Below are 26,627 nucleotides of genomic sequence, written 5' to 3'. Positions count from 1 at the left end.
CTTGTAAAATGGAGGGCAACTCTTCACTGCAGTCTCCCTCACCAATACATTCAATGAGACTAGATGCCATTTGCTCAAACTTTGATGCATTTCTTCTCTTTTCCTCCTTACCTCTCCAAGTTTCTGCCAGTAATGGTAACAGCAGCGATGGTCGCTGTTGGGAGTGACTAGTGAGCTGGGCTTATTGTGTCTTTCTTTCTACAGACTGTCTTTCTTGGAATGAAGCCAACTTTGGTCTGAAAAGAGAATTTCTTGCAATACTTTGCTAATGAGTCATCTCCAGAATGGCCTATAAACTTTGTTAATGCTCTTTAAAGCATTCTAAAATTATGTCCACCTGGCTTGAGATAAGCTTCCAACAGCTGAGGGCAAAGCACTGAAGGAATGTCAAAAATTGATGAAGATGTGGGAGAGGATAAAAAAAAAGAGGTTCTTGGCCAATGCTTTATTCTCCCACTTGGTCTTAAATTTTGTGGTTAGTGCCAGTTTCCCTATGAAATCTCAATATTGGTGCTCAGCCCAATGCACTGGTTAATGAGGATGATGAAATTGCTTGAGCACTGTTGGTAACTCTGCCGAGTTCACTCAGCAGTGTGTGTCTGTGGCATCCAGCTTTGGAGAGTCTTTCTGAAATAGAGTTTTCCCATTCACATTTTGAACCTAGTACGAAATTGAATTCTGGTGCGGTGGGACTGGAAAAGTTGAGTGACCCTATGCGTTGCTGGCCAACAGGTCAAGGAGCATGTTTATTGTTTGTCTTCACCTATTTAACTAGACTCCATGGCAAAAAGTATCAAACATAGCTGAGAAAAGTACACGTCACAAAAATCTAAATGATACTGCATACTCACCATGTCAGAAAATGCACTACAACAACTCTCAGTTTCTTTTGGAGAATAGCTGGGAGATTGACTACTTTCAAATGAATCATTCAGCACTGCAAAAAAAAATTATGTTTAATTGACTCAAGTAATGAGCTGTTTGTATTTCTTCTGTTCAGTCAACGGGAAAGATTAACCACTTCAAAACCAATGTACAATCTTTTATTGCCTGATTAAAACAGGGATGTGAAAAGGCCAGTTTATCTGAAAGCATCAGTCACATGTACCTGCATTTCAGAAACATTACACTGCAAAATGGTGCTCAATTGCACAAAATATTACAGTACACAAAAACAATGCTATCTGGAAGAATGAGGGAATTGTAACTCCTTGCCAGGATTGCATTAATCTCCATATAGTATTTGAGTAATCTGTTAGAACAGATAACACAAGTACAACTTACTCAGGTGTTAACAATGTGCTGTGAAAGCAACTAACAAAGGCAAATGAAGAATTTTTTGGGGGTTGGGTGGTGGGAGGGAGATACAGTTAAGTAGCCTAAGTATCACAGATAAGTGCAAGCACCGAGCATAAACTACACAGGTGGCAATACTGCATTGTGTTTATTGGCATATGGAAGTTTAGGCACGGCTACCAAAAGTTGTACTAATGGTACAATTGCCATAAATCATCCAAAATAGCACCTAAGGTTAGCATAGTCAAAATGGCTAACACTTTCGTACTGTTGACAGAACCTCTCACACTAAATCTATAACTATGGTTGATACTAAAAGCACATATGGGGAAGGAGGGATTGGGGATTGTGTGTACGGGTTTCAGGAGGCGGGTGACCATCCCGCTCTCAGGAGGCAGGATGGTCAGTAAAATCTTTTAAGGAGGCTTCCTGGTTTCTCTCTTTTCCCTCTACCACCTCATACATCCCACCATTTCTGCTTGTTTTCCTCACCATTCATGTACTGTGTGTGAATTAGTTATACAAACCATGAGCTGAGTTCTGGGTAAATTTGGAACTGCAAGCAATTAAATGCACGGGTTCAGGGATTTTCTTATCATGTTCAACAGCCTAGTTGGGTATTCCCACTGCACTCCCTCCCAGCTCAGGAGGCCGTCTAGGTTTGAATTCAAAGCAAACAGGCATCTTCAAATAAATAACATGTAAAATGGTATTTCATAATACCAACCTGTTCCTCTGTAGTCTAAGGGTCTCCAAGTTTCCCCAAATCCTCTGAAAAAGCCATTGTTTTCCTGAACATTGAACTCTTCTAAGTTGCTTTCCAGAAACTGCTGATCATGTGAATTATTTTCACCAAAATGATCTTTCTCAATTGCTTCTTTAAATAAATTGTTTTTTGGTTGTGTGAAAATATTTACACTTTTTCTGTCCTGAGTAACACTTTTCTGATCGACAAGTGAAGGTCTATACATGTCACTTCTTTTATAGGGAGCATCTATTTTAAAACCGGTTTCAGCTGGAGCCAAAGGATTATGCATAAACTTCTCTTGACATATGTAGCTGGCTATAGGTTGACTATTTTCTGAGTTGAAGCACTGAGTCAGAGGAAACTCTGTGCCATAGAAAGTCATGCTCTGATTCGTGGTTGCAAGTTGTGTCGTAACTTTCTGAGGTAAAGGAAATGTATCTTGCACAGCAAAGGAAACATATTCTTCACCATTGTTGGAATGAATACCTGAACTCTCCATCAAGGAACTTTGCAACAACCTTAAAGAAATATTAACATATTAATTATTCTTTTCATATGAAAATACATTTGTCATCTTTTTAATCATTTTTTAAAAATCAGGAAGCTTTCAATTATTTTTCATTTCACAATCATCCTCAAATGTTAGCAGTTGCACAGTGAACCACTTTATCCCAAAAAAATCTGTAATTTCTATGACAAAGATTTTTAGCTACAATATATTGATTCAAACCCATGAATAAAAATATGTTTAAGTTTAATATTCCTTACATGCAGGTTTCAAAAATGACTTGGTGCTATATCGGAGTCAGTGATGGTGTTTTACAATTTTGAGACAGTATTGTTGCCATTAATCCGATTACTGATGTCCCATTTGCACTGTCCTTCACCAGCCAGAGCACTTTTTTTTAATAAGTACAATCCAAATTGGAAAGTGCACTATAAATGACTCCGACACTTCATAAAGTGGTCTAAACCAGTGTCTGTGAGAACTCCTGTTTGATTGTCTGCTGCTAGGAAACTACAGTGAACCAGATAGAGTTCCATTGTATAAGTTTTTATAGGCAAATGAAATGACAATTTGCCCTGCTTGAATACTGGATGCCTGCAGGCCATGGTGATCAGCGTTCAAATGTAAGAGGAGTGGGGCCTGTGTAATCACTCTCAGACCATTGTCACACACAGGCCCCAGGAACAGCGTTAAAAATTTTAGAACAATTGCAAATTTTTCAGGCAACTCGGGGGCTGCCTCTTCCTCCCTCTGCGGCAGGCTAATTGGCCCACTGCAGTTAGTTTCTGGCCCCAGTCGGTGCAACTCCCTGGGGGCCGGCAACTGACCTGGGGGCCAGAAGATTGGCCAAGGTCAGGGAGACATCGACATGGCAGACAGAGATCCTGACCGCTAAAGGTACCCCCCGATTGGAAAGCGCAGGCCAATGTGCTTCCCTTAGAGATACTGCTGGCTGACAGCAATATTCAAAATACATTTGGCATGTTTACTACAGCCATATAAAAAATGTAGTTCCGAAGTCTCCCTATCTTATCACAGTTCATACCTGGCATTTGAATGTTTGGGTAAGCTCCTACAACTTGGCACAATCTTTTCATGATCAGTATGTACAATAGTATGTTCTATGGGCTCATTCAATGAGGAAATGCCATCTTGGATAAGAAAATGTTGCTACAAATTGCAGAAAAAAAGAACATTTAAGATACAACAATAAATATTTTTTTCTCAATGCCAAAGTATTTCTAACTTCAAACACAATTTGTACTGAATACTGAAAATTTGATTGAGGTGGACCATGATTTGATAAATCTGGTATTTTTGGGCCAGCAGCAGAAAAAATGACCATAAAAGTTGTCAGAGTGGTGTAAAACCCCAACTGGTTCATTAATGTCCTTCATGGAAGTGAGCTTGCCCGGTTTAACCTACATGTGACTGTAGTCCCACACTATGTGGTTGACTCAATGCCCTCTGAAGTGGCATAATAAGCCACTCATTTGTACAAACATACTCAAGATCTACAGCCCCACTTTCTCACGGTAGCTCGGGATGATCAGTAAATGTAGCCTTGCCAGCGGAGCAATGCGCACATCCCAAGAACAAATTAAAAAACCAGCAAAAGTCCAGTGTGGAATGGAGTCTCGTACAGATAAATAAGGTCTTGGGTTCAATCCCTGATCTGTGCTCAGTTAGCTGATCTCAATTGAGATGCTGGTAGGGCACGACAACTGACCTCAGTGTCTCTGGGCTAGGCAGAGGAAAATCCGCAGGATTTGTACCCTTGTTCGTTGAGTACTGACACCTGCTGGAAAGTGCCTTTGTGTATTAGATGAGGGTAGGATTGGCCTGCATTATGATCCCCTCCACAATCAAGCCAGTTAACACTTACTGTCCTAGGTTTACCAACTATAATGCCATTTGTAAACAATTTTACAACACCAAGTTATAGTCCAGCAATTTTATTTTAAATTCACAAGCTTTCGGAGGCTTCCTCCTTCCTCAGGTGAACGATGTGGAAATGAAATCCTCGAAATGAAATCGCATTTATAATTCACAGAACAATGCTTGGTGATTACAGACAGTTTTTTCAACTGCCCGTTGACAAGGCAATCAGTGTGCAGACAGACAGGTGTTACCTGCAAGGTCTCAGAATATACAAATCACCAAAAAAAACAACAAACAAAAAAAAACAGAGATAGAGAGGTAGAAACATAGAAAAGACAGCAACTGACCCGTTATATTAAAAACAGATAACATTTGTTCGCTGGTGGGGTAACGTGTAGCGTGACATGAACCCAAGATCCCGGTTGAGGCCGTCCTCATGGGTGCGGAACTTGGCTATCAATTTCTGCTCGACGATTTTGCGTTGTCGTGTGTCTCGAAGGCCGCCTTGGAGTACGCTTACCCGAAGGTCGGTGGATGAATGTCCGTGACTGCTGAAGTGTTCCCCGACTGGGAAGGAACCCTCCTGTTTGGCGATTGTTGCACGGTGTCCGTTCATCCGTTGTCGCAGCGTCTGCATGGTCTCGCCAATGTACCATGCTCTGGGGCATCCTTTCCTTTCCGAGTCGGCCAACGTTGTCTACCTCATACGTTGCAGGAAAGGATGCCCCAGAGCATGGTACATTGGCGAGACCATGCAGACGCTGCGACAACGGATGAACGGACACCGCGCAACAATCGCCAAACAGGAGGGTTCCCTCACCGTCGGGGAACACTTCAGCAGTCACGGACATTCATCCACCGACCTTCGGGTAAGCGTACTCCAAGGCGGCCTTCGAGACACACGACAACGCCAAATCGTCGAGCAGAAATTGATAGCCAAGTTCCGCACCCATGAGGACGGCCTCAACCGGGATCTTGGGTTCATGTCACGCTACACGTTACCCCACCAGCGAACAAATGTTATCTGTTTTTAATATAACGGGTCAGTTGCTGTCTTTTCTATGTTTCTACCTCTCTATCTCTGTTTTTTTTTGTTTGTTGTTTTTTTTGGTGATTTGTATATTCTGAGACCTTGCAGGTAACACCTGTCTATCTGCACACTGATTGCCTTGGCAACGGGCAGTTGAAAAAACTGTCTGTAATCACCAAGCATTGTTCTGTGAATTATAAATGCGATTTCATTTCGAGGATTTCATTTCCACATCGTTCACCTGAGGAAGGGGGAAGCCTCCGAAAGCTTGTGAATTTAAAATAAAATTGCTGGACTATAACTTGGTGTTGTAAAATTGTTTACAATTGTCAACCCCAGTCCATCTCCGGCATCTCCACATCATAACTATAATGCCAGTAGCAACCTGTTTAAAATGAATGGGTCACCATTGGTGTTACAATCAGAAAATCTAGGTCACTGTCTTGGGTAATGGCTTCTTGAGAAATACCCATGGTACTGTCCCCAGCATGAATCACTGCCTCTAGGGGAGGAGACAATTGGAGACAAAAAAAAGTTTATACTGTGTTCACATGTTTCTTATTAATGATATTTTACTTCTCTATATTGAGTGTACTGTCAAGCCTGTTTAAATTTAGTTGCATCGTGCATGAGGAAGTTAAAACATTGTTTGTTGAAGCTTTGGAGGGTGGGGAGGGCAGTTAAGTTTCCTTGGCTTCGTTACCCCCAATCCCAGTCGTAGAATTTTGGAGTTGAATGGTGCTCTCCTTCAATGTCCCACTCCGAATCTGGTCCCTTTATAGAGGGGCATTGAGCCATTCCAGGGAGTAATCGCATACAGTAGGTCTCTAGGAATGGGGCCCAGATACCTGGCACTGCCCCTGTTCTAAACTGAATACACGTTCAGATTGGCACAAATCCTGTACATCTGTTGTGGGAGTAGTTCTGTTTCATGATAGCATGGGAATGAGCTTTCTTGCTGCCAACAGTAAGAATGCATGCAGTAGTGAAATTAAAATGGTAGTTAACACCAAAATTAAAATGTAAATATAACTTTTTAAACCTGTAAATGCTCCTGATTGTCATAGGATGAGTCCCAAGCAGTAGTCGCTTCTATGCTTAGGTTTTCTTGTAAAGGATAGCTTTTAGCAGAGATCCATGAATCTGACAATGGATACCCATTGAACCTATCCATTGAAGAACACGAACTGTTCACGACATTATATTCCAGAGAATTCGATTCCATTACAGGGGAAAGCTAGGGGTATAATGAAGCAAAAAGGCATTCATAATCTCTCTCAAAAACAAATGCAAATATTCTCAGGAAAGTAAATTGCATTTAAGCTAAAACTGAATTAAATTACCAATTAAAATGACAAGATTAGACAATGTATATAGGATAATGGGTTTCAAATAGTGAGTTAAAAGACAGCAACCTAGATTTTCCAATACAGGTGCAGTTTACTCCAAATGGGTAGAAACAAGTGTAAAAGTCATCAGAAGTGTAATGTGCTGGTTTCACACAATATTCTGCAGTCAGTTCATTAGGTCCTGATGCAGCTTTGGATGTGTGGAGGGAGGTAACCTAGTGGTGGGACGGGTTTAGGTAGATTGTACAAGTGAGAGGCATTCACATTGGAACAGGCCTGCGGAGTGAAAAAGCAGCTGACTGATTACAAGGAGTCTGTCTGGCCTGAACTGGAGTTCCACGCTGAAGTGTAGTTGGCTTGAAATTGCTTTCTGTTATTTGAGTTCTGAGCCCTGAGAGTCCATTTATTATGGTAGAACAGTTGAAACCCATGTTGTGTGAAACATGCATGAAGTGGGGTTTCTGGAAATTAGAATGGCCACAGGTATAAAACTTGCTTGAGGTAAAGATTACTGAGCTCGAGAAAAAATTGGAAACACTCTATATTATGTGGGAGGAGGAAGGTTTTCCAGATTCTTGGAGAGAGATAGATCATCTGGATCATGTTGAAACCAGTGATGTAGGGAAGAACAAGATTCAGGTCCTATAAAGGGAGTTCCAGGAATCAGGAAGTAGATTAAGAAGCAGGACTTCAAAGATCGTAATCTCTGGATTATTACTAATATTGTGTGCTAACCAGAGGCCAGACTAGGGAGGTAGAGCATAGTTAGAGCTGCAACTAAAAGGAAAGGGTTCAGTTTTTTGTGGTATTGGGACCAGTTCTGGTGCAGTCGTGAGCAGTACTGATGAAAAAGCCTACAACTGAACGGAGGTGGTTCAAGATCTACGTGGGCAGGTTGACCAGAGCTGTGGGGGAGGGTATAAACTAAATTGAAGGGAAAAGCAGAACCCATGATGCATCAATAGATACACGTACGGCATGAGAAACTACTGAACTATACAGACTTGGAAAGTACCAGTTTGAACTTTGGCCAACCTCACAGTCGAATTGCCTGCCAATGCTCACTGGGGGTAATTTTCTAATCTTGTGCACCCAGCGGGGAGCATTGCCTACCATTGTTGGAAACTTAGGCACACACAGTCCATGAGATTCCAACTATTTAAATTAATGGACACAACCTAATTTCTGATATGCACTCCCAGGGAGTGAGCCTTCCTGCCAGTAGCATATTGAAGGAGAATTACCTCTACTGTCCAAACAGAATGCCTTTGCACTGAGCTGAAGAATAGTACAGGGTTGGACCCATTACTGAGTGTATATCATAAACTGCCAACCAATGGAAAGGGAATTGAAGATGAAATATGTAAACTAATTAGAAAGGTGTGTATTAACAACTGAGTTATAATTGTAGATTTTAATTATCCAAAAACAGATTGGGATAGGGATTGTGTTTGTGGTGAGAAAGGAGATTTTATTTTTTATATTCAGGACTGTTTTCCCAACCAATATGTTTGTACTCCAACAAGTAAGGAAGCAGTGCTTGACCTGGTCCTGGGTAATGACGCAGAGCAAGTAGGCAGCATAAAAGTAGGGAAACATTTGGGAAGCAGTCATGATATTATAATTAAGTGTAAAAAACAGAAAAGGATAAAGAAAAATTGAGGACATGGGTACTTGGAAACATGCAAATTATAGAGAGATAAAAAAGGATCTTAAAAAGAAAAATTGGCAATTAGAACCATAGATCAGCAATGGGAAATACGTAAACAAGACATCGAAAGGGTACAAATTAATTACATTCCAGTAAGGAAAAAAGAAAATGTATTGAAGGCCTGGGTGGATGAGTAAGGAGATTACATCAAATTTGAAACAAGAAGCAGTGCAGGTAATAAAAACGAAAGCTAGTACAAATATGAAGAATATTAGTCAATCTCCCATGGAGTTGCACGCAGGGAATCGAGAACAAATGCAGAATTCAGGTCAAGCAGGGTTAGAATGCAGGTGGATAACTGGATCTAGGCGGGTGAAGGGAGAGGAGTGGGTGGGGGAGGTGGATAGAGAGGAGAGCGAGAAGAGGAGGGATGGTGAAAGAGTGGGACAACAGATCATAGTGAAGGGACGGGTGGCACTGAGTCAGAGCTGAATGAGAAGTGGGGAGCACCACTCCTTCAAAAGGAGATAACTATAAGCCATGAAATTATAGGTCACAATCTTATTTCAGTTGCTGGTGAACTAGGGCCAATTGTGTGATCGCATGCTCCCAGCAGGGAAGCTATGCCCAAAGGGAGCGCTAGTCAGAGATAGAGTTACAAAATAGTAATCCTGATTCTCCAACCCTTGCTCCCTGTGAGCACAGCTCTCTGCTTGGAGCACAGAAATAGCTCTCTAGAATATGGGCTAAAATTATTAAGCACTTAGAGAAACACAAATTAACCAGGGCCAGTTAACATGGATTACCAAAAGGCAGGTCGTACTTGACCAACATTATAGAATTCTTTGAAGAAATAACAAGAGAACCAAGAATAGCATGGCTATTGATCACTCTGGACTTGATTGCAATAAAAGAGAAGGTGCACTCATCTTGTGTTCATATATTAATGGAAATTATAAAGGTCTGCCTGATCAGGTAAGAGCACAGAGGCCTGAGGTACTGTGAGATTCTAGGATGTGTGCAGTATTGAAGGAATTATGCCTGTACGGCTCTTTAAAAGAGCTATCCAATTAGTCTCACTCCGCTGCTCTTTCCCCATAGACCTGCAATTTTTTCCCCTTCAAGTATTTACCCAATTCCCTTTTGAATCTGCTTCAACACCCTTTCAGGCAGTGCCTTCCAGATCTTCTTGTTATTTACCCTAGCAGGTACAACCAGTGCAGCTTAAAAGTTTCTAAAACACAAGTTAAACCCAAAACAATTTGAGAATGGAAAATGTGAGAATTACGATATTCTCTGCTGTGTCCCATTTTACCAAGCTTGATGTCAAATATATCCCCCCTCTTCACATGTTTCCACAATGGAGCATTTAGAAACAACCTTCCCCCCGCCCCCAACAACCAGTTTGCATATTTCCAGATTTTTTGCAGTACTATATTCATAACATACAGCTTCCAAGAGAGTAGTCACCAAAGGCAAGTTGATTGTTGAATTCCACTGGGCTTTTTAAGAGACAGACGAATAGTAGGACTAGGAATAGGCTAGATGTTGGGCAGTTCTTCTTTTCCCAGAGAGTAGTGAGTGTCTGGAATGCATTGCTGGCATGTATGATGTGTGCTGACTCTCTGCACAGCTTCAAAAGGGAGCTGGACTGGTTCTTGGCTCAGGCAGAAATCGCATCATATAGATTGACAGTTAACGTTTGCATGGTCAATGTGATCTCCTGGACTGGTTTCGATCGCCTGGACTGGTTTCCAGAGTTTTTTTTCCCCTTATTGGTCCTGGGCTTTTTTCTGGTTTCTGCCTCTCCCAGGAGATTACATGGCTGTACAGGCATTAAACTGTGTGTTGAGTTAGGCTACAGTTAAGAGTCTGTTGTCCGGTTTTGGGCATTTTACCTTCGGAAGCATGTCTAGTCCCTGGAGAGGGTGCTGAAGAGATTCCCTGAGATGAGATTAGGGATAAGAGACTTTAGTTATGAGGAAACACTGGAGGAACTGGGGCCCTTTTCATTAGAACAGAGGAGATTTGATAGAGGTGTACAAACTATGATGGGTTTTAATAAGATGAACAGGAAAAACTATTTCCACTGGTCAGTGAGGAGGTAACTAGAGCGCCTAAATTTAAGATCATAAAAAGAACAAAGGGAAAGGTTTTGAGAAATCTTTTTACACAAAGGATTGTTCAGATATCAGAAACAATGGTGGAGGTGGAATTCACAATAGCTTTTGCAAAGTGGATAAATATTTGAAAAACTTATGGGAAAGGGCTGGAAATGGGACTAAGTTCTTTCAGGTGTTACAGGTCAAATGGCCTCCTGTGCTGTAAAATTCTAAGAGTTACTTTACTACTTCAGATTGTGAACCCAAAGTGTTCAGTTTCATCAAGTGGATTTTGAGATTGCCACTCACCTCCCCATATTTTAAGTTCCTTGTATTGGCAAAATGTTTTCTTCTGCTGCTCCATTTTTTTTCTTGTGGACTGTTAAAAGACATTCAAAATTTTTTATTTAAGTTAACCCAGTTTGAAAAATTACCGAGTGTTCATAATATGATGAATTTCACATTGAGTTTGAAAGTAATGTACTTAAGTCAGAAACTAGAGTCTTAAACTTAAATAAAGCCAATTACATAGGTATGAGGGGCGAGTTGGCAAAGGTAGATTAGGAAATTAAATTAAAGGGTTTGACAGTTGAAAAACAATGGCAAACATTTAATGAAATATTTCAATATTCTCAACAAATATAAATTCCATTGATAAATAAAAACTCCACGGGAAAAGTGATCCACCTGTGGCTAACTAAAGAAGTTAAGGAGAGTATTAGATTGAAAGAGGCCTATAATGTTGCCAAGAAGAGTAATAAGCCTTGGGATTGGGAGAGTTTTAGAAACCAACAAAGGACGACCAAAAAATTGATAAAAAGGGAGAAAATAGAATATGAAAGTAAATTAGCACGAAATATAAAAATGGATTGTAAGAGCTTCTACAAGTATGTAAAAAGAAAGTAGCAAAAGTAAACATTGGTCCCTTACAGGCTGAGACAGGAGGAATTATAATTGGGAATCAGGAAATGGCAGATGCGTTAAACAAATATTTTGTATTTGTCTTCACAGTAGAAGACACAAAAAGCATACCAAAAATAGTGGGGAACCAAGGGGTAAATGAGAATGAGGAACTTAAAATAATTAATATCACTAGAGAAAAAGTACTGGACCAACTAATGGAACTAAAAACTGACAAATCCCCTGGACCTGATGGCCTACATCCTAAGGTTCTAAAAGAGGTGGCTGCAGAGATAGTGGATGCATTGGTAATGAACTTCCAAAATTCTCTAGATTCTGGAACGATCCCAGTGGACTGGAAGGTAGCAAATGTTACCCTGCTATTCAAGAAGGGAGGGAGAGAGAAAACAGGGAACTGCAGGCCAGTTAGCCTGACAATGGTTATCGGGAAAATACTGGAATCCATTATTAAGTAAGTGGAAACAGGGCACTTAGAAAATCATAATATGATTAGGCAGAGTCAACATGGTTTTCTGAAAGGGAAATCGTGTTTGACAAAATTATTACAGTTTTTTGAGGATGTAACTAGCAGGGTAGATAAAGGGGAAAGTGGATGTGGTATATTTGGATTTTCAAAAGGCATGCAATAAGGTGCCACATAAAAGGTTGCTGCACAAGGTAAGGGCTCATGGGGTTGGGGATAATATAGTAGCATGGATAGAGGATTGGTTAAAGGACAGAAAACGAAGAGTAGGAATAAATGGGTCATTCTTAGGTTGGCAGGCTGTAACTAATGGGGTGCCGCAAGGATCAGTGCTTGGGCCTCAGCTATTTACAATCTATATTAATGACTTAGATGAAGGGACCGAGTGTAATGTATCCAAGTTTGCTGACGATATAAAGCTAGGTGGGAAAGTAAGCTGTGAGGAGGACACAGAGTCTGCAAAGGGATATGGACAGTTTAAGTGAGTTGGCAAGAAGGTGGCAGATGGAGTATAATGTGGGGAAATGTAAGGTTATTCACTTTGGTAGGAAGAAGAGAAAAACAGAGTATTTTTTAAATGGTGAGAAACTATTAAGTATTGGTGTTCAGAGACTTGGGTGTCCTCAAACAAGAAACACAGCAAGTTAGTATGCAGGCACAGCAGGCAATTAGGAAAGCAAATGGCATATTGGCCTTTATTGCAGGGGGGTTGGAGTACAAGAGTCGGGGAGTCTTACAAGGGCTTTAGTGAGACATCGCCTGGAGTACTGCGTACAGTTTTGGTCTCCTTGTCTAAGGAAGGATATACTTACCTTGGAGGCAGTGCAACGAAGGTTCTCTAGATTAACTCCTGGGATGAGAGGGTTGTCCTTTGAAGAGAGGTTGAGTAGAATGGGCTTATACTCTCTGGAGTTTAGCGGAATGAGAGGTGATCTCACTGAAACATAAGATTATGAGGGGGCTTGACAGGGTAGATGCTGAGAGATTGTTTCTCCTGGCTAGAGAGTCCAGAACTAGAGGGCATAGTCGCAGGATAAGGGGTCGGCCATTCAAGACTGAGATGAGGAGGAATTTCTTCACAGAGGGTTGTGAATCTTTGGAATTCTCTACCCCAGAGGGCTGTGGATGCGGAGTCACTGAATATATTCAAGGCTGAGGCGGATAGATTTTTGGACTCTAGGGGAATCAAGGGATATGAGGATCAGGCAGGAAAGTGGAGTTGAGGTCGAAGATCAGCCATGATCTCATTGAATGGCGGAGCAGGCTTGAGGGAACGTATGGCCTACTCCTACTCCTATTTCTTATGTTCTTATTAAGGGATCGCTCATGTTGCTGTGGTTTTCCCTGATAAATTGACAAGCCCAGGCAAACAAGGTGATGCAACTGTGTGATGGGAGATTTGGCAGATATTTCTTGTTGGTGATTAGAGAAACTCAGTGGCATAAGCATTAATGGCAGCAGTTACCTTGACAGCCACCTTTAATATTGTAATAACGAAGAGGATCATTTTGTGGCGAACCGCCAGAATTTAGGGCGGAACTCAGATCAGCCAGGGATCCCCCCTTTTTGGCCCCATTGGAAATCCTGGCACTTTCAGGGTTAAAAAGATCGAGGAAATTTGCGTTTAGTGCAATGACAGCACATTTCTCAATCTTTTTGGTGCAATAACAGCAAAACAATGGTGTAAGTGCTGAAGAAAAGAAGGAAATTCAGGGCCATCACTGTTATGTTGGATGCATAACTGTTTGTATTGTCATCTGTTAAAGGTATTATCACAGGGACAACCACCACAGCGCAATCTCACAAATTTGATTGCCATTATCTTTCAAAACAAAAATAAAATACCTGCATTGACTTTCTTCTAGGGATATTCGAGAGGGTGTGGAGCAGGGAGACATTGGTAGTTCAATGTTATGTCGCCTGATTGGCATTTTTGTATCTTTCTTCATATCTACTTGAATGATTTTGTTTGGCACATCTATGATAAAGAAAACAAAAGACATTGATCACTGGTGATCTTGCCACTGTTATCAATATAAAAGCTTTGACCTGGGTAATTGTGAAATTATTTTCTAAAGAGGATGCAAGGAGTCAGGATTCGTGGAATGGTGAGTGTAAGGGAGCACGGACATGGAATGTGCTGGCGTGCATTACAGGATGTGAGGCATTTCACATGAGCGCTGCCAAGTGACTTTGTTTCCCTGGTACTCCAACTATTGCAGCACCCCTCTTTTCTCTAATTTGGGCCAGCAGCATTCCAAATCAGCCTCAGAGAAGTTAGATGCTCCCTTCTTCAGCACCAGCCATTCCACTCCCTCTTCCAAGAGCCTGCTCATCCCTTTAACTGTATGCATCCCTCCTCCAATTTCAGCAGGCATTGTGTCCAGGCCAACAATGAGATGATAAATTTATGTAACAAAATTGGAACCTTGAAATCATTTTTAAAATGGAAATCTATTTTTCCACTTATTTTTGTATTTCACAATGTAGAGACTTTAATTAGAGATGATTATTAAAGTCTTCAAGGAATTATTAGGAACATAGGAACAGGAGTAGGGCATTTAGCCCCTCGAGCCTATCCCACCATTCAATTAGATCATGGCTGTCAGCAAAGAAAACATCAAACTCAAACCCCCTGCCGTGACGTTACCTACCCCCTGTTCCATTTTGGTCTGGTGAAAGTGGCAGCTCTAATTAAATACGTGTCTGGTTATCTCTTGCATACACTTTTTACTAAACAAAAGACAGATTTAGCCTCTGACTAATTTGTGTTTCCCGCAGGGGACATTTTTGACATATTATCATGTAATAATCTGTACATAACCAACATGTTTCTCAGAAAACTTAATGCAATCATTGATCAGATTACAAACATATCAGAAAATAAAGCACAAAACTAATAAAAGATAAATTTCAAAGCACACTAAATTTTTTGAGGTGCCCCTCACACAATGAGTAAAATTGATAACATTTATAGTATTTCAAGTCTGTGAATCCACAATTAACATAGAAGAATGTTAAAATAAAAGGAAATACTACAAATGCTTATAATCTGAAACAAAATCAGAAAACACTGGAAATGCACAGGTCAGGCAGCATCTGTAAAGGGAAGACAGGTAATAACTCTTATGAATTTGCATCTGCAGTGATACCTACTTGAGTTCAGTGGTGTCATTCACTCCTGTAAGTGGTCTCAGCATCTTATTTTTAATGAGAGTTGACTCACACTGCCCTATATCTACTTGGGCAGTCATGTAACCCAGGGCAGTAATAATAGTATCTCCTTGTGATCTGAACTGGATGTCTATGTCTTTCGCACTGGTGCTTCTTTGATCTCTCTGAAGCAGTACGAGCAAATACTTGGTGTGATGAGATTTGATATGAAATTAGAATCTGCCTTTGAATTAAGGATACTTTAACTGTAATCTGGTTTAGTAAATGTTTGATTTTGATTAATCCTTAAATCTCTGTCCTAAATTGCAAATACACAGCAGCAAAGCTTAAAGAAATTAAGTATGTCTATCTTATTTATTGAACATATGTCTCATTAGTGGAGAAGTAAAAGATCTGTACTTTTCTTACCATTATGTTCCTTCTTTGCAGCTATTCGGTTAACAATATGCAGAGTAAGAAGATCCCAGCTAACCGAAGAATTCTGTTGAGGTGACAATGGTGGCCCTAACAGTTTAAATTTGGATTTAAGCTTCCTCTTCTCAAAAAATTCCTTTAAAAGATTTTAAAGGGTAAATTAGTAGATTAATACAAAACACCAAATATAAAAAAAACTCTTTTAATGTACTATACCATGTTGGTGTTCTAAAAAGCTGTCTGATGAAATGGTTGCAGCTGCAAATCCCAATACTGAAACTTTCTGATCTCAGCTGTATCTTCATAGTGAGGAATGAAGGGACGATCAGGTTCTTCTCCAGATGGAGAAAAACTTGATACATTTCCTAGCAATGAGCTGAATTGAAGGAAAAGCCTACAATTGAGTTGCTTTCCTGACTTCTAGGTAAGGAAATGCAGTGTGCCACAAGGAAATCAAATAAAACATGGAAATAATTACTTTAAGAAGGGAGACAAAATAAAACAAATTAATGGTGCTACACCCACCTGTTTCTCCACCTGACCTGATGGATCAATTGTATCCCAGAATTGGGTTATGCTAACCACTTAATACCATGGGTCCATGAGATAGCTGGAAAAAAGGTTCAACCCGCTATCAGATCTTCCATGGTGTTGGTCGTGGCAAGTTGTATATTATGCTGTTGTAAGAGGGAAGGAAGGTGCAATAGTGTGGAATTGGGAAAGGACATATATCTCCAGTGAAAGGAGTTCGTAACAGATTTTCCCAGAGGCAGTGAATTTTTTTAATATTCTTGCCTGTAAAATAAATAAACAGGTTCATGCTGTGTTAACTTGAGTCTCTTCAACTATCAGTGGTGGGTATATGAAATCAAGGATCAAGCTTCTTACTCAGGCACCAGACAGAAAAAATTGTTACATCCATTTCAAGCAGAGAAAATGCTAATGAGTAAGTTTAATCATTTTCTTTTTTATAAATGTCTTTATTAAGTTACATATCTTATTTCCAGTTATAAACGCACAACTTAGTGGAGAAATCAAGATTTCAGCCAAGGGGGTTTATAAATATAATTTTTTAAAAAACAATTTGATCGGTTCATCTGTTTTAATGGAAGTTGTCGCTGAACCTCCCATTTTTGATTTGTAGTTTTTGAATTTCACAATTGGTGGTTTTTACTGCTCTTGCTACTTTTTTGATTAGTATATTCCCTACCTGTTCAATTGGGATTTGTTGCTGATTTATGAATATGAAATTTAAGCTGCAATAAATTGACATGCACAAAGGTGTGACATGGGAACTGTGACAAGACAATCATAGTGCTCACAAGATTGCTGTTTTCACATCAAGAGATTTTCAGTCACCATAATAGATTATTACTTTGTTTTATCATTCACTTAAGAATAATCAGAAATCCCCATTATCAAAAAATGAAAGTAAATGTGCCAGAAGCTTAAAACATACTTAAGTATATATATGGTGATAAAACAAAATAAGGGTACATAAATAATTATAGCCATTTATTGTTGCAAGAAGCCAAGTGCAGTTTGGACACTATGGCGCACTGTAATTTTGGGCACCTACTATGATAATAGGAAATGACACTGATAAAGGCACAGAAACAGAGGCTGGATGCTTTTGGAACATAAAGGTTTACTCCAGGTTTCTGCACTCCTGGATGGGAGTCTCTTTCAATGGCAAAGTGCAGTAGAGTGGTTTTGTGGTAACCCCATAGCTCATTCAGAAAAGCAGTGACACTTTAATTTATGTGGGTGGGGACTGAATGATGTAGTGCGTTAGCAAACAGTCCTTTCATCTTTGAGAACTGGATTTGACTCTTGTCCACATTAATTATGTGGATGAAAGTTCCTCTCTTTGCCAGCCATTATGAATTTGGGCAGACATCAACTCAGTTTCTAGTGGGCATGAGTGCTAACACAAAATTACCTATACTTTTGCACAGATAAAAATACCGCAAATCTGAGAGAGAGATAAAAATGGTGGAAATGCAGCAGTTAGTCAATATCCGAAAAACAGATTCATACTTTTCATTGAGCATTTTATGACATCAGGATTTATTTTCTGCTTTTATTTTATAATTGCACACTAAGGGCCGATTTTAGTCTTCAGTTTTAAGTTAATTCTGAATGGTTAAATACTGATGCAAATCCTCCCCCCCCCCCCAACCCTTCAAAGGTCAAGTGCAAAGACACTCAATTTTCCACTGAAAGCTCATTTGCATAATTATTCACACCACTAGGTAGAGACACAGACAGGTACAGGGAGGACTCCAGTAATGGTGAAAGAACATTTTATGCAAGTCAAATTTAAAAGGATGGGGACAATTAAAAGTGTGTGTCAGAATAAGGGAACAAAAATTCAGAAAACTTCTGGGGACATTACAACCTCTTAGCTGCTTTTGCCAAGGCTGAACATGCAGGGGGATTAAGAAATGACAGGCTAAAAATGAAAGAAAAGAATACTAGATGCAGGCATGAGTCAGCAGACAAAATGATGGAGCAGTCCCATTTGATGGCCATTGAAGTCAAGATGGTGTTGCATGAGGTACTGGTGAGGAGAGTTGATTTCTTTGCCATTCCACAATACCATCCCCACTGCAGCATGCCTGCAAGGAGGTGCAGAGAAGTTTCAGGCTTTGGTTAATCGCTACTGTTCCTGCATGTGCCAGCCTATTCTGCAAAGTAGATGTTGATGTTCTTGCAGCAGCTGGCACAACCCTGTATATGGCTCTCTGCAGATCCAGATCCTGAGAAGCGTAGTCCCTATGGTCTAGGTGTGGCAGGGCCTGCAGAAATGATAAGTGGCATCTTGGCAGACCCAGCTGATCGGCTTTTAATCACACTAGTATGTCTTTAATGCAGTACCATGCAAAGCCTGACATGCTGTGACTGGGATTACTTTTAAAGAACCAGCCAGCATAATACTTAGTCAAGTATGCACATACCATAGTGATGCCATTGAAGATATGCTGTCAGTTTCCTTTGGGGAAAAAGGAAGCTCCACCAGCACTATATCTGCCAAAGTGTGGTAATTTCATATGCTATGCAGATGTGGGTGGGCAGGTTCTAGCAGGAGGGCAGAGAGCTCCTCTTAGGAATCCTAGCTTGCCTGACACACCTCCATTAGAAGAAGGGGTGGGGGGCTGAGTATTTATATAAAAATAATTTACTCAAACTTCAAAATATGGTTCAGAAGAGACAGAATTTTATAAAACCAAAATAAAGGTCCATTCTTGATGTTTTCTTTTATAACCACAAAAATTGGTGGTATTGCCTATCACATGTCGTTTGTCTCCGGTGGTCACAACACAAAAGTACATTTGTTATTACATTTATAGACTTGTCTTCATGCCTGAAATAAAAGTGTTAAGAATTCAATCTGTAGGTTCTTTCAAAGTTACCCTCAAATTCTCATAAGATGATGGGACACTCTCTTCTAGCCTTCAACTCTTGTTGATGCACAGATAGCATTCTGGAAATTCTGCAAAATGCAAATGCTCAGAATGCAGAGAACGATTAAAAGTTCTAACTGTTGTGAGATAAAAATATCCAGTCGAAGCCCAGGCTTTTGAGACAGTCTGAGGCCTTGAAGGAAAAACTTTAATGAAACTACTAAAAGACAACTCAATGGGTAAATGTAATCATTAGTGAAATATGTAATTTGAACATTGAAAATTTCATTTACTGTGAAAAAAATGAAAATTTATTCATAAGGTATTTTGAGTGAAAAAGATTGTGTAGTATCAGCTGGTGACATGACAGTACTCCATACAGGTCAGTGTTGTCATTTAACACTGGAATTCCCATTATAGAGCAACGTAGTGGCAACAATCACAGATAAATGATGTAATTGTTGACATTTAAACATTGGAGTTCTCACTGGAAATCTTTGCATCGCAGGTTACAATAATGCAAGTGCAATATACAAGATTTTTAATATAACACATATAGATATAGTGGGCTAGAAATTCGGCCACCTAGCGCCCGTTGTTTCAGCGCTACACGGCCTCCATAAGTGCTAAGATGGCGTCTTGGCTGCACATGCACGTTTCCAGCATGACGTGTGCCAGGCGGCATCTTGGTATAGGTATTAGTGCATGTGCAAACACCGAATCCCGGAAGCATGTAAAGTAAGGAGGAAATGCTTACAGTGTGCAACGCTGATTTAAAGTGATGAGTCCCAAAATGGTGTCTAATGCTCAACTCAACACACAGTCTTAACCATGATCATCTGAATATGTCTGAGAATGCTTGGAGGACCCCCACCATGCTACTTAAAAGGGACCATGCAGGATTTACAAGTTAGTTGCTGGATTGTTGCTTCTGGCTGCCCAGACATTTGTAACTGTTTTTGGAGGTCGCCTATACTTGAATACTAGGTTGCGGGGACATAGCCAAACATTTAGAGCCAGGACGTGCAGAATTAAAGTTAGGAAAATCTGCTACACGCAAAGGGTGGGAGGAGTTTGGAACACTTCTGCAAACAGCACTGATGCTAGCTCAATTGTGAATTCTAAATCAGAGATTGATAGATTTCTGTGAACCAAGGGTATTAAGGGATATGGGGCTAAGGCACGTATCTGGAGTTAGGTCACAGGTCCATGATCTCATTGAATGGTAGAACAGGCTCGAGGGGCTAAATGCAACTGCCACTTGCTGTCTACTGATACAAGACATCATCTCCTACAAAAAAGCAGGATGTGTGTCTGGGTGATGTGCCTGTCATGGTTGATTAGCTGCCAATGTGTGTAGCCTGTGAGTTGTGGTGGGAGGTTTGCAACAGCAGAAATAAGGGTGACAGGAAGCATCTAATTGGAAGAGTTGAGTACTGATGGAAAGAGTTTGTTGGTATGTGGGTGATGGGAGTGGAGGTAGTGCAGTGCGTGGAGCAGTGGATGCAGCTAATGGTATAGTTGATAGGAGATGCCACTTCACAGTTGACCTCACTCACTTTGACCACTCGTATCAAAGCATTGAACTTCTTCCTGTACTGCATCCATGTTCATGGTGCCGTGCGCCTAGCATTGACTTCGTCCCCCGCTGCCTCTTGGCCCCTCTCCTGTGGATATAGGATGTCTCTCCTTCTGTTCTCCTCTTGCACCAAGGCCTCTAGTGCATCAGCAGAGAACCTTGGTGCACGTACTCTTGCAGACCTGGTACAAACTCAGATCAGCAGACTGATAAGGTCTGGCATGCAGATTGGAGGATGTGGGATTTAGGGGTGTGCAACCTTTAGTCAATGTTTTAACATAACTCATCAGTGTGTAAACATAGGGACGGGACCTGCATCTGTGTTTATGTGTGCGATATCGGATCTCCGTTCAGATCCCTTGCAGACAACAGACTGTTATTTTCAGCAAGTAACAGGTACCAGCTACCTTTAACGCTATCAACGCTGATTTCCAACGCAGCTTGAAGTCTCGTCCTGCCTGCGTAGGAAGCACGGGCACGGGTTAGCAGCGGATCGCACTACCTGCATGCGGTTTTTGAAGTTATCCGATTTAAGCCCCAGTTACTTTATGAAAATAGTCTAAGTATAATGAAAATGTGAACACTAGAAAAACATTTGTTCAAACTGTTTCTTGCATTAAGGGATATGGTTAATAACATAAATCCAGCAAAACAATAGACAGCTACACTTATGCATGGCATGTAGTTGCACTGCAACACTACTAGGCCTTTCCCAGCAGCTTACTTGACCCACTCCAATTTTAAACACGTGCTCAATTTCACCGACTTACCACCAAGACGTGATGATACTAAAATTTGTTTGCTTATTAGTTAGTAAGTATCAACACATAAATGCAGAGACACAAAAAAGGAGACTTTTGATTTTTTGCTGCTGGTTTGGTGCATTTAATATTTTAAGCTGGACCTGAATGTAGCCTCCCCCTTCCATTTTATCATAATTTTAGGACATTACATTTGCATTTTTTACAATGTATTCACTGATTTTAGAATATAACTTTTTTCTATTTCAGTATCTTGCTTGCAGCATGGAACCATGGAACCATGGAAAAACGTATACGGTACTTGCTTGCTACTCTAGGTTACATGTAGGAATCGCCACTCTTTTTCCTTCACGCTTGTCTCCTCTTCTCTGCTTCTTGGCGTAGTTGGTAACACTGTCCCCTCTGACTCAGAGGGTTAAAGCCCCTCTGTGGATTTGAGCATATAATCTAGGCAGACACTCCAGTGCAGTTTAGAAAGTATATACCACATTGTGAGAAGTGCCATTTTTTGGGTAAGATGATAAACCGAAGCCCAAACTGCTAGGTCAGTTGGAATGTAAAACATCCCACGGCACCATTCCAAGAAGAGCATGGAGTGCTCCCAGTGTCCCATGTCCAACATTCCTCCCTCAACCAATACCAAAAGCAGATCTGGTCACTCATTCATTTGCTATTCATGAGGCCTTGCGACGTGCAACTTGGCTGTTGCATATGCCTACGTAACAGTGACTGCACTCCCAAGTAATCCATTGCTTGTAAAGCACTTGAGGATGTCACAAGGTGCTATACAAATGCAAGTTCTTTCCTCCTTCGTATTTTTTCTCCTGCTCTTCTTTCCTTTCCTGTATGTCTTTCCTTTTCTCTTTTTGTGCCTGTCTCTTCCTAATGCCTTCTTGCTCTTCCACTATGTCTCTTTTCTCCTTACCATGTATGCTTTCTTTCTCACACTTTTTCAGTGTATTTTTTTTCTTGCTATCTTCCTTCTTTCTCAGTCCCAGCAGTTATATAGGTGTGCACAAAAAAATTGCTATGATATCAGTAGCATTCAGAATCCAAACAGCTGCTAATGTGTGGCAGCCACACTTATTTCTGTACATCCTTGGAAAGACTTGCAACTGCATTAGGTGGGTGCAAGGATGATTACCGAATTTGGCACCTATGGGTACCATTCACAGCAGCAGGTGGGAAGGAGACTCAAGACTGGGTACACTATCTACAGGACCTGGAAACACAGAGAAGGCAGCACACAAAGGAATCTGGCAAGGAGACATTACCCAACTATACTGTGTATCTTGTAGAGGGCCCAAACATTGCTTGCCACAAAGTACTGCGTGTTCTACAGGTACTCCTAACCCATAACATGCCCTTGCGCAACTTTACAGCTTACATATTCATGCCTATATCTTGGCAGTGTGCCATCCTTAATGTAGAATCAGAAACTTTGCCACAGTCACACTTTTCAAAGTCCGAACACCTCAAGTGATTTTAGAACAATTTAGCTATATGATGCACCGTCACTTTGACACCCAGGTTGGCTTTAGGTTGTGCACGTCTGTCACAATGCATATGCTGCTTCAACTTTCAACCTCCCGAGAGGACTTTTTACTGGGACAACCAGAGGTCACCTTGAGGGTTCAATCCCAACCTGGAGAATGGCCACCTTCGTCAAATCTCCTATGACACGCCAAAGATGTTCCGTCGGGGCCATCCTACCAGACGATTAGTGGATCTGTGCCACCTGCCTCAGTTTCAGGCAGACATCAGATATTCTTTTGATGATGCTCTGGAAATCTTCCTTGTCCTCCAGCTCCCAGAACAGCAGAAAGCCATAAAGTAAAATATTAACGTATTAAAATAAAATATCTACCAATCCAAAGGTGATGAGGTACTTCCAAAGGTACTTCCTGAGGTTGTGCACTAGCATTTTTTATTATATCTCCGACATAGCAAATTAGTAATTTCCAAAGACGCCAGGACACAATCCAAATGCATATAATGAGGTCTACCCAAAGCAGCACAAACCTCTTTTGCCCCCCCAATGTAGATCCAGTGCAAAACCAACTCAGGAATCAAACTCCTGATTTTTTGCTCCTGCTATACAGGGCCTGTGTTTGCATAACCTACATAAAAGGGAACACAATATCAGGCCATAGCTATCTACCAATCCAACAGCAACCTTCTCTACAGTTTAGGGGAGATTGTCCGCTGTGCATGGACTGCATATTGGGAAATTATACATCTCTGGTCTGCAACTTTTAATCAGTTTAATGTGCCCAGGAGCGCCAAAGGGAAACTCCCCTTTATATTCAATTAACTCTTACCTTTTGCTGCCTTTTCTGTTGCTTCAGCTTGATTCTGTTTCTATGTAAAAGGAATGCAATGACATTAACATATCAAAACTCACCAGAAGTAATCATTTCACCAACAGGGAAAAACTCCCACCCCAATAGCTAATGGAAACGTAGTGAAAATTCCTCCATTCCATTTCTGTAATCCATAATGTGTTTTGGCATTTATCCCTCAACCAACACCTGAAACATGATCTAGTCATTTATTTCATTGCCATTTGTGGGACTTTGCTGTGCACAATTTGGCTGCCACGTTTCCTACATTACAACAGTGACTACGCTTCAAAAGTACTTCATTGGCTGTAATACTGCTTTACTAACATAATCGTTTAGGATTCTTTCAGAGGCTGGCTCTCTATGGAGTATTACTGAACAGAGCAGATCAGAAAGATCCCAGGTTTGACTCTATTCTGAAGCAGCAAAGAAAGACTTGCATTTATATAGCATCTTTCATAACCTCAGGATATCCCAAAGCACTTTATAGCCAATGAAGTACTTTTGATGTGTAGTCATTGTTGTAATGTAAGAAACGTGGCAGCCAAATCACATAATAGCATGGCAAACATTCTAGGTGCAACTTGAAACTGGAGCTATTGTTACAAATTTCTATAAAGATCTGCCCAGAAAGCAAGCCTACAACAAAATCTAGTTACTTGAAGCATGTTTATTTAGTCATATACATTTAGAAGCAGGGAGACACCGACCTGGATGTCACTATCTGCTCTTCAAATTTCCAACATCTCAACACTACTTCGCTGCTTACAGGACAGGGCAGCACAAAGTAGTGGGAAACAAGTTTGCATGGCAGGGAGGAGGGCCTGGAAACTTTCTGCCTCTAAGTGTACTCTTGACATTCTGGGAATTGAAAGCCTAAAGGGAGGGTGAAAAGAGAGGCCTCCCCCAAAGTCAGGGCTAGTACCATCGTTTTTCTGTAAACCTTTTTCTGTTTACTGACACATGCTCACACATGCAATCACTTAAGCATTACACACATTTCCATGTCAGTACAATTTGAAAAGATGTTTTTCAAGCCAGCATTCCAACACATGCTTCTCCTGTCTCTGGTCCCCAACAAGCCAGAGGTTCCAGTGGGACAGGAGAAGGCAGCACCTCACAGCATCCAGCACTCACTGGTCACATGCACCACCATCGGTGCACCCACACTGTGGAAGTTAGTCATTTTGAGGTCAGAGTACTGGGTGAATCACAAAGCTTAAGTGAACAGGAGCATGTGGTGGTGGCAATGGTGGCTCATGGGGCAACCTGTCAGTTTTAGAACCCTGGGATTCATGGGACCTGCTTGTAAGAGAAGGTTGCTATCTGATCATTTTCACTATTTGAAGGTGCAATGGTGCCAGAAAGTGATGCTGCTAAAATGTATTATAAAGAAATAAATGCTGAAATAGCCTTAGTTAGATGAAGACACTCAAGGCTGTTTGGGATGCTGGACTTGATGGAAAAACATAAGCTTAGGAGATATGATTACGGTTTCTAAAATGTTGAAGGGATTGATTCTGTCCAGTGGAATAGGTTAATTGAGGTGGGTGGGGAATGGAGAACTAGTGGGTATGTGTACAAAATACATAGACAAGGAATTAGGTTAGATAACAGGAAGTATTTCTTTTCGCAGGGTCATTGCCTTCTGGCACAGATTACTGAAGCATGTGATGAGTATAGATTCCCTGCAGTCCTTCAAAAGGCAGCTGGACAAGTTCCTGAGAGAGGACACTTCCAGTTTTAGAGATAAATTGCAGATTAGCTGGAATTATAAGGATTTATAGATTACCACTGCAGCTTTGTTTGATTATCTTATGGTTAGGTCAGAGAGGACTTTCCCCAGAGTTTTTTCAAAATTGGCCTCAATTTTTTTCCCCCTGTTTTGTTACCTCCCTCAGAAGATTGTAGGACAGGGGGTGGGTAAATGGCTGCACCATGTCTGCATGGAGCATGCTTGATAAACCAAAGTACCTTTCAGGGGAGAAGTGGAATTTGTTTTGACCATTACGTTGTATGTTCACATGCTGCATGTGAAATAAAGCAGCTCAACGAGTCATAGCTGGCTTCATCTCACCGAGTCATAGCTGGCCTCATCTCACCAAGTGTTTCAGTCCACTTTCGAAAAGATTTGAGGCATACGTGAGGGCGTGAGCCAAAAATACAATATCCAGTTCAAATCACAAGGAAGTCCTATTGTTATGCATTTAGGTTATGCTATCTTATAGTTAGATATTGGGCAGTTATCCAACTGCCAGCAAAAGGAGGAGCAAGAGCCTGGGGCAGGCACAAGTTCATTAACGTAACAGGTTGTATTGCTGCCATCGAATGTTGCTGACAAGCACATTCTTATAAACTTCTCAGCCTCCATTTTGTCAAAATTATGTAATACCACACAAGTAATAGTACTTTTCCAAAAAAAAATCTAATTTTAAGTCTATCTTCATGTCAGCCTCCTTCTTTATTCAGAGAATATTGGAGGCCCGATCACGGCTAACCTTCCCCATTTCCTTTCTCCTCCACTCCCCTCCCTCCATTTTGCTTCCCCGCAAGGATGAAGGTGTCAATTGAAATTTTCAAGACTAAGGTCAATCGATTTTGTTAGATAATGGTGTCATACGACATGGATCAAAGGCAGGTAAAATGAGTTCAGATACAGATCAGTCATTTCTCTGAATGACTTACTCCTGTTCCTATTCCCTTTTCCCACTACCTCCCCTCCCTCTCCTCTCTTCCAGCTGTCTTTCCTTCCCGATCCAGCCCTTAACCCATTTGTCCCTTTAGTTCTACTCTTCCCCAGTCACCCACTTCACCCTTCAATTTCCTCATCTCTCCTCCTTTTAATCCCCAGCCCCTTATTACTCTCATCATCCGCTGCCCTACTTTTTTCCTTACCCCGCCGGGACACCTCAACAACTCACCGGACACCTCCGACCCAATTCATGGCGACTCTTCCTCTTCCCGCGCTCGCCGCTCGAGACTTTCAATCCCGCGAGAGCTC

The 26,627-nt window shown here is 41.0% G+C and overlaps 1 protein-coding gene across 1 annotated transcript; it reads right to left on the bottom strand.

Annotated features, from left to right (window-relative positions):
• Window positions 1-1,029: 1,029 nt before the first annotated feature.
• LOC137341830 (uncharacterized) lies at window positions 1,030-26,627 on the bottom strand. The gene is made up of 8 exons (XM_068005342.1): window positions 26,548-26,627; window positions 23,606-23,645; window positions 15,532-15,673; window positions 13,795-13,927; window positions 10,875-10,944; window positions 6,506-6,700; window positions 3,598-3,722; window positions 1,030-2,562 (listed from the first exon to the last, which is right to left on the bottom strand). The coding sequence occupies exons 1-8, from the start codon at window positions 26,568-26,570 to the stop codon at window positions 1,983-1,985; spliced, it is 1,308 nt and encodes a 435-aa protein (XP_067861443.1). The 5' UTR covers window positions 26,571-26,627; the 3' UTR covers window positions 1,030-1,982.

The sequence above is a fragment of the Heptranchias perlo genome, chromosome 24, assembly GCF_035084215.1.
Source record: "Heptranchias perlo isolate sHepPer1 chromosome 24, sHepPer1.hap1, whole genome shotgun sequence".
Lineage (NCBI taxonomy): Eukaryota > Metazoa > Chordata > Chondrichthyes > Hexanchiformes > Hexanchidae > Heptranchias > Heptranchias perlo.
This window is presented reverse-complemented; position numbering and strand designations above follow the sequence as displayed.